The sequence below is a fragment of the Triturus cristatus genome, chromosome 12, assembly GCF_964204655.1.
Source record: "Triturus cristatus chromosome 12, aTriCri1.1, whole genome shotgun sequence".
Classification (NCBI taxonomy): domain Eukaryota; kingdom Metazoa; phylum Chordata; class Amphibia; order Caudata; family Salamandridae; genus Triturus; species Triturus cristatus.
Window position 1 is genome coordinate 208,342,344 of NC_140595.1, and position 13,626 is coordinate 208,355,969.

Here is a 13,626-nt window from a genome sequence, read left to right on the forward strand (position 1 = left end):
ACTATACACAATCGATCCAAACTAAGGCAGCACTGATTGAAGAAAGGACATCCAAGTCCAGTGACACTTGCAGCACCGGGACCGAACTACACCTCAGGTGGATCGCTTGGTACACAAGCGCATTAACATTTTAACAAGTTAAGAATCAAGGAGCACAAATATCTGTGATAAAAAATAATTTTCTGGCATAACGTATCTCAAATTATACAAACATACACTCCTTCAAGACAAACTAAGGACATCATGAGAAAGTAAGTACAAGTATGAAAAGAAGCACCTTTTAGCAGCTGGAAGTTATACTCCACTGCTCCTTCAAAGTTTTCCAGGTTGACGATCCTGTGCTTTATTGTCCTTCGTGCTAAACCCTTTTTCTCAACAGATTCAGGTTCATCGGAGGTATCGAAACCCAATTCGAAAGACCTAGAAAAGCAAGCTCAGTGTATTCATATATTTTTTAGGTCCAAGTATTTGATCTGAAACAGCGGCTGAAATTACATTAACACTATTATGGGACCATGTTACATCACTTAAGGCCCATATTGTGGCATCCAGGCTAATATATTAAATAATTATTTTACCAAAAATCATTATAATTACCTGGTATATGATTTCATCCTCCACCGGCATTGGGCCCACGTATGTTATCAGTACTCAGAATTCTACATTTCTTTCAAAGATGACAAATGTATTCTTGGACTAAACACAAATTAATTTACCAAATTCACAGTTGAATGGGCTCTGAATTTGGAAGGATTCTACAATATACTCGATATGGTGAAATCTTCTGTTATAGGTACACATTTCATCTTGGGATGTAAATTACAATTTAAACTGGATTTATTAAAACTGAAGGACCTTGTTGAAGATATTTATGTTTTAGAGTCTTAGTAGTTAGGGCATAATAAAGACCCTGCATGTATACATTAAAAACAAACACTTATGAAAAATATCCATTTAATATCGAACCTTTCAGTATTAAAGGACATTTTTAGGAAGACTGTCAAGCTTCAAGTTTGTTTAAAAATTCTAAATGCATTTTTCCAATCAATTGTGATCTAGCCGACCTGTTTTTTGGTTACCAAATGTATTTCATACTCTGCCAGCCTGGGGTAAGAAAATGACCACTATACCTTTTTTTTCCTTATTTTGAACTTTTCAGCCACAAAGAAAAGAAGTTTACTCCTATCTTAGAATATATGAATCCACAGTGCTTGAGGCCCTGCTATTCAGTTAGTGCTATGGAACAACTGCGGTCTGTTTTAAAGATAAGAGTTATTTTCGATTGAGGACACCATACCTCTTATTTGGGATGATACTGTTATTTTTTACACTTGGAAGTGTTTAGAATTTTACCCAGGAAAAAGATGGTTGAAAAAATTTATATTGAAAATAAAGAGCAAGTGGGTTGGTTTGTCAAGGCATGAAGTCAAATTGAGATATTATTAATCTAAAAGCTACATTTAAATATAAAAGTTGTATAAAGGGTAAAAAAACAAACAAATATTAGCAGAACTGGAGTCTTAAGTTGCAGGCTATAGATGGGGGCAGCCTAGTAAAGTTTGGCTATTAGTACAAATGAGATGATTTTGAGCAACCGTGGCTTTGAGTGTGTGATTGCAGAAGTTTTTTTAGACTTCCTGTATTTACCGATTCCATGTTCAACCTAGTGTTTTGAATTAGGAAAATGAAAATATGATTAATGAAGAGATAATGGACAATTTACTTACCTTCGGTAACAATATACATGGTAGAGATTTTTCAGCAGTACCTGTGCGCACCGGAGGACGGCGTCGCATGGCTCCGCCTGATATCGTCCACAGATTTGACGTCAGTGGAGCCATATAAGTAGCTCCCGGCGTGCTGTAAAACTTTTCAGCACCAGAACGCGGAGCCACCACTAAAACTGGATGTAGGAACAGTGTGTCAAAAAAGATCAAAAAATCTTTGAAACAATAAATATAAGAAACAACAATTGATATGAAACATCAGAAATGAATTGAAGAAGAAAATACTCAAGAAATTATATTAAAACAAGGGTTGAGAGGTGAGTACTCGCCCTATAAAGAAACCCGATATAAGGGAAGAACCATACCCTCCTATGGATGAAACAGGAATGGAAATTAATGGTATGGTAAATTTCAACAATCCTGCAACAACAGCGACTAATTGACAATGCACACTAAATATAATCTCTTGACAGGAACAGAGCCAAAGAGAGGGAGGAAGAAGGATATGACAAACCCCCACTCTGGAGAATAACAAGGGTGCACGAGTGTGCATGCATATTTGTACCCACCACCCAATTTGGAGGCGGGTGGAGAAGGCAACAGGTAAAACAGAATAAGGTGTACTAACTTGGTCAAGGAGGATGAGTAGAAAAAACACTCATTGTAACAGACCACAGGCATAAAGGTCCATGTTGTAAGAACCCAACCTGAAAAAGCCCTCGCAGAGCGGGGAGGATGGGTGGGCGTTAAGGAATCTGCGACTAGACTATGTTGCTACAGATACATTGTTACCGAAGGTAAGTAACTCGTCCATCTGATAGAGACATCTAACAGCAGATTCCTTAACGTGGAATTAGATACCATAGCCATACCCCATTGGAGGAGGGTCTGCGACTGAGACCCACCAAGTTCTAAAAAAGAACTAGCCCGCCCACAATGATTGACTAAAACAGGTGGGATCAGTAAGTGCAAACCTGGCAGTTACGAGAATCAATGTTCTCTATATAAAGCATGATAAGTAATAAAACAACGGCAGGAACTCTGTCAGAGGACAGAGCGGAATCCTTTCCCTTAAGAAAGGGACGCAGGAAAATGAAATAATCAAAAAAGGCCATTGCACAATGGAAACAGAAGGCAGAACATTTCTGGCAGTAAAAACAATAAGAACTGTGTACTGGATCCTAGGGATCTGCAAAAACCATTTCCGGACGGAAATGAGAACATCATGAAATATTTAATGCGGACAAAATGAGCATCCACAACTGTGGATGTCATAAGAGAGACATATGCAGATCCTGTATAGATATATTCGTAGAGACACACACACATATATAGATATATATATATATATATACACACACACACACACACATATATATGCATACTTGTGGACTCTCGATTCCACACCACACACAGGAGTACGCCAAACATAGCATCAACAGCACCCAGTAGTTGACAAAGATACAGAAACGTATCACCGGCGAGTCATACTAACAAAACCACTCACAGGATCATTCTGGCCAAAGAATACTAGCAGAAGCCGGACATATAAAACAGAGCTCGCTTTCATTATGAAAAAAAGAAAGATGGGAGAGAGAGAGGAAACATAGCTTACGGCCAAATAAACACAAGATACTAGAACAAGAAAGACATAGCTCCCTCCCTTTTTATTTTTTAGATAAAACAGAGAGCGAGAGCAAGGCACGCAAGAAGTGTAGTCCCAATGTAACCCCAATACAAGTACAATGTTGCGTACAACAGGTACGAAGGGCACCTGTGAGTGAGGACAACAAGATAACCACAGCAGCACACACATATATATATATATATATAGATATATATAGATATATATAGATAACCTACTGGTAGTTATAGTTAGGACCTATTATCCATAGGAAATCCGCAACATTCTATTTGGAATAACTTTGGCACCGATTGACGAATCTTCGTGAAATTTTCAAAACTCATGGCCCGCTCCGGTCCGCTCCTATACTGAAAGTCTCGGGTGATTTGCCAAGCATGGGCCAAGAAAAAAGGGGGCCCCTGGCGCGTTGTAACTTGGGGGATTAAGTCCCCTTGAATCCTGAGGGTCCCTGGGGGCCAACTAGCTCACCAGGTACCTCCAGTAAGCGCCACAGAGCTGCGTTGCAGAGAGGTGGTCCAAGGCCACGCCCCTTTTTACACCACTCTGCAAACGTGGTTTCTGGCGCACTGCTTCTCGGAGGATGAAGTCCACTTGTGTCCTGAGGTCATCAGGACACAAGAGGACGCTTACTGGAGGAACCTGGTGGGCTAGTTGGCCCCCAGGGGCCCTCAGGATTGAAGGGAACTTAATACTCCAATTTACAGTGTGATTAATGGAGGCAGTGAGACTAGCAACAATGATGTTACACTGACAGAGTGACGTCGAGTAACCTCTCATTGCTTACGGGTATTTGTTTTACATAAATTTTGCGGCGGCCCCTGCCGTGGAGAGGAGCACCATTTCTGGACTCTTGAAAAGACTGTGGAGCGGGACGCTCTCGCTCCGTACAGCACGTCGCTCTAGCATCAAATTGCCCGCCCTGCATGCTTCCAATCCTACTATAGGAGTCTTAATATTATTATAATGGACAATCCCGCACTGCACCTACTAAGTATAGAATGGAGACTCACCTTCAAGGACCTCATGTTCCAGCATACCAGCGTGTTAGAATAGCACCGCCCACTGTGAGCAGTATGCAAATGAAATAAAATTGAAATGAGGGTGAACTTTGCAGTTCGTAATTGCTAGCCCATGAAGAAGAGGCGCCAAAACCTCGAAGCGCGTCGGCATGGAGTGTGATTAATGGAGGCAGTGAGAAGAGCAGCAACGAAGTTACACTGACAGAGTGACGTCGAGTGACCTCTCATTGCTTACGGGATATATATCGTCTCTGAAAGGAGACTGCTAAAGACAACGTCTGTCCAGAAGCCATCAGCAGAGGGATCTGAGGCCCTGCATGAGAAATGCCTGAGAAACATGGAGCACAAGACATTGCGCACAACCAACAGCTTCCGGCTTTGGAGTAAGAGCCAACCAGGGAAACCAGGCAAAAGAGGCAAACAGGGAAACTAGGCATAAGTCAGTACCAAGAAAGGAAGGTGCAAGACTGAAGCACTTCCTCACCCAAGAGATTGTAGAATAGACAGAGTACAAAAACCAAGCACAGCCCAACGTTTTGCAAGTGGGACCAGTAGGAATCCTGTGTCTGCCAATATACTGTACCACAACTGAAACAGGAAAATATATTGTTTGTGAAGTGGAAGCAAACAAACAAGCTCCCAAGAGGCACTTGCTATATATGGCCAAGGGAGAAATCACAGATGAAAAGCCTGAAAGGTATTCATATGGTAACATGCCTCTTAGAAGCCAGCCGTGGCAGGATTCAAACAATGCTCTGGTACGAGGTTGCATTATCAGAGGCAGGAAGCATCACTACTAAACCATTGTTAACTTGTAAACCAAAAAGAATTCCACGAGTGCAAAAAATATACCTCTAAATAGAGCAATGTAACGCCCTGAGGACTTGGTCAGTTTCGAAGTACCACAAACACCTTGAGCGACAAATACGGGAAAGCATATCGCCCGACGCCCGCATCGTGAAAATACAATGGGATCTTTCAGAGGTATTGCCGGAGAACAATAATCCGAGGACATAGCTGGATCCTCAGCAAGGAAATATACCACCCAGGAACAATTCCTTATGTGGTATGAGAGAATAGGTATACAATAACCAACTAATACCACACATAGGGTATGTCACATCCCTATTTAAGGAAAGAAGGGAGGAGGATCATCCCTTGAGACTAGCCCTTAGGCTGAACAAGATATCTAGGAATTAAAATGCTTCAAACCCTGAGACTTTAGACGTTACATAAGAGAGGAGTAGTGCAAACACTGCAACTACCATTAATGTAATAAGGTCCGTAACAACAGGACCCTTGGAAAAAGAATGAATCAGGGTAATGCCCAATTACAGATTGCCAGCCATGAGGCCCTGAACTGCAGAATCAGCATGACCATCCTGAAGTAGCTGAGCGAGGTCAGCTTTAGGTCCTTCAGGAAGAGAAGAAAGGAGACGGTAAACAGAATCCCAGAGGGCAAAATTAGCTCGTCCAAACACGCAGAACGTGTTTAAAGATCTGAGGTCTGAGCTAGTGGACGCAAACAAATTTCAGCCACATGTCTCCAACCCCCGGGACTCCCTCGTTGGTGGAAGCAATGGGGGACAAGGCAAACGCAGCAAAGCTGAAGCTGCTTGTACAACCAGCCCTTGAGCCCTAGGGTGTAGGAACAGACAGACATGATCTTCTGTAGCAGGTCAATGATGGTGTGCAATGGCACGCTCCACAGAGTCTCCTGATGTTGGCCTTGCCCAAGTCCCCAGAAGGATGTCACATAACGACTCACCAAAGGGCAGTAAGGGATCAACATTAGTGCTGCCTTGATGGAACAGCTCCAACAAGGAATCTGAAGGCAGAGATGCAACAGGAGGCTGGAATTTTAAAATGTCGGCAGCCTTGCTAATGACGCTAGCAAAAGCAGCACTAGCCTCTGTGCCATTCTGGGGGCAACAGTAAATCATAGGTAGGGGACAGCTGAAAGCTAATGTGCCCTCCAAAGTCCAAAGAACCTTCTGCCCGAGGCTGGCCATGAGCATCCAAATGCTCAACTCCACCAGTAGGTGCAGAACTCTGTACTGGGATGAATGTATGACATTGTTCTGCATTCTGTCCATCAATTGTTGTTTTTGCATTTGTCACCCCGAGTGGGAAGGGTATGCCCAGACGTGGGTCCCTTGCTCTCCATGCCACTGGAAATCAAGCAAGCCTGGCTGAAGACGGCTGAAATGCCAGAAACCGGTCCTAGGATGCTTGTTTCCAGTCCAGGGAGGACCTGGCTTGGCAGTTCGGGCTGGACTGTTCCCATGAGGCACAGGGTCAAGACTGATTTGCATATGGCTGGGTTCAAACTGGCCCAGATCTCTGTACTGGGGTGAATGTATGACATTGTTCTGCATTCTGTCCATCAATTGTTGTTTTTGCAGAACTCACCTGCAACACATTGCGAAGAGGAAACAGTAGTGGCCTCATCCTCCATTTGTAGAGGAAATGGAAAAGGTGTCTCCGGCGTCACACGACGCCGTATCGACGTCTACCACTAAGGGTGTCTCCGCCGAACGGTGTTGTGACGGTGTCATATCAACGCTCCCACTATGGGTGATTGCGGCATGGAATGGCGTTGAGGCGGAAACAAGTTCTCTGCTGCGTGCGTCGCAGACGTCATAACTGGAAGCCCCACCGGACTGTTTCCTGACATCATAACCGGGCCACGCCCTGACGCCTCAACAGGATGGTGCAGCGACTCCAGATACGGAGCCAGGGCACTCGATTGGCAATGAGGGTGAACCCGCCGACGAGCTCAAGATCAGAGTCCCTTCCACCTCTGTGGGTCCGAAGGCGCCCCAGGGAGAGGGGTTGACCCAAATATGGCATGTAAAGCCTGATAGTAGGCTTCCATTAGGGCCCTAGTCGCCCCTACACCAGGAAATGGTAGATAGGTGGGGGTCGACTTCTGTGGAGCCGTCGCCGTTAAAGACTGGGAGGAACAGGCACCAGAGTCACAGCTACGCGTCCACGGGAATGGCTTTGCGATCTCCCCCGAGTAGGAGTCCCAGCACGGGAAGGGGAGCAACACCGCTTGGACTGAATGGGACATCTGGGCTGACAGCAACTTCATCCGGTATTCCCGAAAGGACTTGGTCGTCAGCCATTTACAGGCATTGTACTCCTTGGAGTCGTGGTGCTCACACAAGCACAACATGCAAATGGCATGGAAATCCATTGCCGACATTTGTCGCGCACAGGACCCGCATGTCTTGAAGCCGAAGGCATCGGCACACTGTTCCGGACGCAAGAGGTGTGGAAAAGGCCAAAAACAAAAAGAGGCCTGAGGAACCGCTTCTCCCGGATCGGCGTTGCAGCGCGGAAAATAAGAAAACTAACATCAGCGTGCCAGGAGGGACTTATATGGCTCCACTGACGTCATATCCGTGGACGACGTCAGGGAGGGGCCATGCAATACTGGCCCCAGTGGCACAGAGGTACTGCTGAAAAATCTCTGGTTCCAGACTGGTACCTGGGGGAAATTCTAAGGTAAGGAATCTGCGGCTAGATGTCTATTAGATCAGCCTAATAACTGTGGGAACAATTTCAGTTATGAACCTAACCAGAGCAGCTGGCTCAAACTGGTTGCTGGGATGCATTTTAGGGGGTAAGCAGGAATGGTGGGCAAATAATGTAAGTCCTTATTTCTCAAGTGGTGAGAGAGGGTTCAATTACACCCTGTTGGAAGGGAGCTGCTAAGCGGCATTAACTTAACTAAATAATTAGAGTGAAGGGAATAATCGCATTGAAATTGAATAAGCTAGATTCCAGAATGGGTGCTCAACACTGGACCACAGTTTAATTCTTTGTGAAACTGCCTGGAGACCCATGGCTTCCATGGGAGCATTTTATTGTTGTTTTTAAAACTTCTGGGCATCTTCTGAGTCTGCTGACCAACTATTAATTAGGAGGAAATCAGAGAACTATTTGATACAGTTTGGGTTGTTATCCACCCTAAATGTATTGCATATTGTAAGAAATTGGGTTATTAGTTGAGAGGGGTGGAATACCCATACAAATAATAAACACTGACCATGTCAGGGTGAACTACAAAATTCACTAAATTAACCTCTACATAACCCCCTCTGATAGCTTAGCAAAAAAGGAAGACAAGCTTAACATAGAAACAATGCGCAAAGTATTTAAGCAGCACACAAACAATAACAAAGTGAAAAAACAACAAGAAAAATCCTAAAACAATAACAAAAGTACATTTTAATAAATAAAAAGATACCAAATTGACAAAAATTCAATCAGTAGAACTAGAGATGGAAAATGGTACTTACCAGTATGCATCTGTTCATGACATGCAGAGCTGTATATTTGTATACTTGTGTATAGATCGCCATCTGGTGTTGAGCTCGGATGTTTGCACTTTGTTTTTGTCTTGGAAGAAGTCTTTGTAGTCACAAGGTAGGTGACTCCTCCTTAGGACGATAATACGCATGAGCATCGAATCCATCTCTAGATTGTTTTTGCCATGAAGGGTTATGATGGAGTTAGTAAGAAATAGAAAGAGATGTCCATGTGTAATATATCTAAGTAAGACAGTACTGGAACAGATAGAGGTATCCAGGGAGTCGGGTGGGCTATATGAAGCTACAGCTCTATATGCCAAGAACAGATGCATACTGTAAAGTAGCATTTTCTGTTCGTGTCATAGGCGCTGTAGATCGTATACTTGTGCATAGACTATACAGCAGTTACCTCCTTAGCGGTGGCTACCTGCATCCGTTGCAGTGATTTGTAAAAGTGTTCTTAATACAGCCTAGCCCACACTAGCTTGCTGTTTTGCTTGCACATCTACACAGTAGTGTTTTGTGAAAATGTGTGGGGTGTAGACCAAGGTGCTGCTTTGCAGATGTCAACTAGGGCAATGTTCCCTAAGAATGCCATAGAAGCCCCTAGTTTGGGTGTGGAATGAGCTCTAGGGAGAATGGTTAATGTGCGTTTAGCTTTAAGATAGCATATTTGGAGGCATTTAATAATCCACCTTGCAATCCCCGCTTTTGAAATGGGATTGCCCTTATGAGGTCGGGAGAAAGCCACATAGAGTTGTTTAGTTTTTCTAAACGATTTTGTCCTTTCAATGTAATAAAGTATTGCTCTTACACCGTCAAGCGTGTGCATAGCCCATTCTGCCACTGAGTCTGGTTGAGAAAAAAAAATGGGAGTTCAACAGACTGGTTAAGATGGAAGACCGAGATGACTTTAGGTAAAACTTTTGGGTTAGGTCTAAGAACCACTTTGTTATGATGGATTTGCAAAAATGGTTCTTGTATGGTTAATGCCTGGAGTTCGCCAACTCTTGTAAGAGATGTGATAGCGACTAGGTAGGCTACTTTCCAAGTTAGGAACTGTAGTTCGCATTTGTGCAGAGGTTCAAATGGGGGACCCAGGAGTCTGGTAAGAACAATATTTAAATTCCATACCGGAGAGGGTGAAGCTCTAGGTGGAATTATTCTTTTAAGTCCTTCCATAAATTCTTTGATAGGGAGTACTCTAAACAAAGACAAGTGTTGTCTGTTTTGGAGGTAAGCTGCTATTGCAGCAAGATGTAGTCTTATGGATGTATATGCTAGGTTACATTGTTGTAGGTGTAGGAGATAACATATAATGTTTTGAATAGAAGTATCTAGTGGATTGATTTTGTTTTTTGTACAGTAGATTACAAATCATTTCCACTTTGCGGCGTAACATGCTCTGGTGGTAGGACGTCTAGCCTCTTTAATGATGTTCATGCAGTCTGGCGGGAGATTGAGGTTGCCAAACTTGAAGACTTCAGGAGCCAGATCACAAGGTTGAGTTGATTGGGATCTGGATGTCTTATCTCTCCATGGTTCTGAGTGAGAAGCTTGGATGAGAGGCGTAGCTTTTGATGAGGAACTACTGATACTTCCAAGAGGGCTGTGAATCATGGGATGAGAGCCATAGCGCACTGGACGAAGAATAATTTCCTCCAGTGTAATGTGGGAAAAACAGAGATAATGCTCTTGGGAGAGGCCCCCCTCCTATGGACCCCAGATTGGTGGCCGACTGACCTAGGTCCCCATCCCGCGCCCAAGTTTATAGTAAAAAATCTGGGTATCCGTCTAGATCAAGCCCTCAGTCTGAAGGAGCACGCTGCTCAGACAGCTGGTTCCTGTTTTCATGTAATAGGCCTGCTCCGCCGAGTTTTCCCCCTGCTTCCTGACTCCACCTAGAAAACTCTAGTCCAGGCTCTGGTATGAAGTCGTCTGGACTACTGTAACGGCCTGCTGGTCTCTGCTACTGTTGCCTCACTCATCAGACTGCAGGTAGTTCAGAACACTGTGGCGCGGTTGGTCCTTAATACCCCCTCTAGGACCCCCTCTCGCCCTCTTCTCATAAAGCTGCATTGGCTCCCTATCTGCCTACGGGTAAAATTTAAAATCTGCTGCACCATTCATAAGGTACTGCTTAACTTGGGCCCATCCTATCTTTCCGAGAAATTCATGCCCTATGTACCATCAAGATCCCTTCACTCGAGTGCTCAACACCTTCTGGTGGTGCCTCGAGTAAGTAAGGCAAGACTAGGAAGAAGAGCTCTTTCCTGTCTTGGCCCTTGTTACTGGAACAAACTCCCCTTGTTCTTGAGACAGTGTCTAGATCACTTGCAATTCAGGAAGTTGCTTAAGACCACCCTTTTCTGCGCCTGTTAAACTCTGCTGGAGTTGCTTCACACCCTCACAGTCCGCTCTAAGCGCAGAGATACCCCTTCGGGGGTCGATTCTAGCGCTATATAAATAAATAAATAAATAAATAAATGGTTGTCGGGCCCATGTTGGAGCAACCAGGATCATTGTGAGGGAATGCTGTTTGAGCTTCCGAACCACAGAATTAGTGGGAGAGGCGGAAAAGAGAAAGCAAATTTGCCTGGCCAGTTCATCCACAGCGCATTGCCTTTGGACAATGGGTGTGGATACCTGGACGCGAAGCTTGGGTATTTTGCGTTTTGATGTGTGGCGAACACATCTATTTCTGGGTGGCCCCACATGTGAAAGAATGGAAGAAGAACTTGAGGATGAAGTTCCCATTCGTAGATCTGCTGTGTTTGACGACTGAGCAGATCTGCGATCTGATCGTGTACGCCTGGGAGGTGTTCCGCAAGGAGATGTATGTTTTGCGGAATGGCTCATCGCCATATGCTTTGAGCTAGGTGTGAAAGTTGTAGAGAGTATGTGTCCCTCTGTTTTTGTGAGTAGTAAATTGCTGTCATGTTGTCTGTACGTACAGGACAGCTTTCCTTACTAGATGGAGTTGAAAAGATTTTAATGCCAGAAAAATTGCCAGCAGTTTTAGGTCATTTATGGGATGTTGTTTTTGCTGAGGGGTACTGAACAAAAAAAGTTTTCCTTATGCGTCAAGATACCCTATTATTTAAAATATCAGTTTACACTGAACCAAAACAAGTTTTTCTACTCAAACACTAAGTGCCAATCCACATCGTGATTTAATTAAAAATTCTATATTCCACACTTATAAAGTCTAATGATAATCTTTGAATGACAATTAAAACAATACATTTGGTTTAAAAACCTTTTAAGTACAATTTATACACGAATTCTGTAGTCACGAATTTTCATAGAAGCTTAACAATTTTAGAATGAATACATATTCATTAAAGACTTAACATTTACAAATACAATGCAAAAGGACATTCTTATGAGATATTTTACTTCTCCACGTAGTATTATAATTCAAGTACCACTCTGTTATTCATGTACTTATTTCTTTGTTTATAGTTTACCAATACATACAATACACAACTCATAAAAACAATATGTTCTATATTAGGTCCCTTCTGGTCCTACCAGGGTAACTCTCTCATTTTGTTGAGTTTTTGCGGAGCGGTCCATATGCCCTGTATGGTACGGTATGGTTTTGAAGATGAACTCCCCAGCCAGTGAGCGATGCGTCTGCTGTTAGCACTATCTGTGGAATAAGGTCGAGGAACGGCCGCCCTTTGGAAAGGTTTTGTGTGTTCCACCACTGCAGAGAGCGATAGGTGCGGGCTTGTACCAACACCAGATCTGTTAACTGACCTTGAGCCTGGTTCCACTGACGTGCCAAACACTCCTGTAAGGGACCCATTTGGAGCTGTGCATAAGGGACGATGAGAATGCAAGAGGCCATCATCCCGATCAACTGCATGAACACTCAAGCTGGGAATGAGTGTTGAGGCTGAAATTTGGATATTAGAGCTTGCATAGAGCTTTTTCTGAGAGTGTTGGGGTATGCTAAACTTTTGAAGTGTTTATCGTAGCTCCTAGGTATTGTTGTGTGTTGGACGGTTGGAGGTGGGGTTTGGTGAGATTCACCGTGAATCCCAAGTCGTGAAGCAGCTGGATTGTTTTGTGTGTGTGTTGCACACAGCTGCTGTGTGACTTGGCTTCTATGAGCCAGTCGTCCAGATAAGGGAACACATGAATGTGTTGTCTTCGTAAGTGGGCCGCCACTACTGGGAGGCACTTGGTGAAGACTCTGGGTGCTGTAGTCACCTCGAATGGGAGGACTTTGAATTGGTAGTGTTGACCATCCACTACAAACCCAAGATATTTCCTTTGAGCGGGGTGAATGGGAATGTGAAAGTAGGCGTCCTTTAGATCTATCGTGGAGAAAAAGTCGCCTTGTTGAAGCAGTTGGAGAACTTGTTGGAGAGTGACCATGTGGAAGTGGTCTGACTGAATGTAGAGGTTTAACGGTCTGAGGTCCAGTATTGACCTGAGAGAACCGTCCTTTTTTGGAATTTGAAAGTAGAGGGAGTAAACCCCTGTGCCTTGATGAGTTAAGGGGAATGGTTCTATTGCATGTTTTTGAATAGAGAGAGAACCTCTTGTTTTAGAAGAGTCAGATGTTCTGAGGACAGTGGACGTTGTCTGGGAGGGATATTTGGGGGAGTGGAGGTGAGTTCCAGGCAATACCATACTGGATCATTTTTCTTTTTTTTTTTTTTTTTGAAAAACCTTTATTCTTGGAAACATGGACACAGCTATTTAGCCGACATCCCGGAGGTTCGGCAGCTTTGAGAAAGCAAACAAGAAAACGTCCACAGTGCATAGAGGAGAAGCAAAAAAGGTTCTATTTTAAATAAACACAAACTCACACAAAACCCCAGCAAGGCGAATGACACTGAATACCACTGGTGATTGCCCCTCAGGGGAGAGCAGACCCCCGTCGTCTAACAGTCACA

General features: G+C 43.8%; 1 protein-coding gene across 7 annotated transcripts in view; it reads right to left on the bottom strand.

Annotated features, from left to right (window-relative positions):
* The window catches only part of CENPT (centromere protein T), a 1,095,738-nt gene that overhangs the window by 468,915 nt on the left and 613,197 nt on the right, over positions 1–13,626 (bottom strand). For all 7 annotated transcript variants that reach the window (XM_085638668.1, XM_085638667.1, XM_085638665.1 and 4 more), the window contains one exon: positions 278–420. In XM_085638668.1, coding sequence (XP_085494794.1) covers positions 278–420 — 143 coding nt within the window. The remainder of the gene's footprint in view (positions 1–277; positions 421–13,626) is intronic.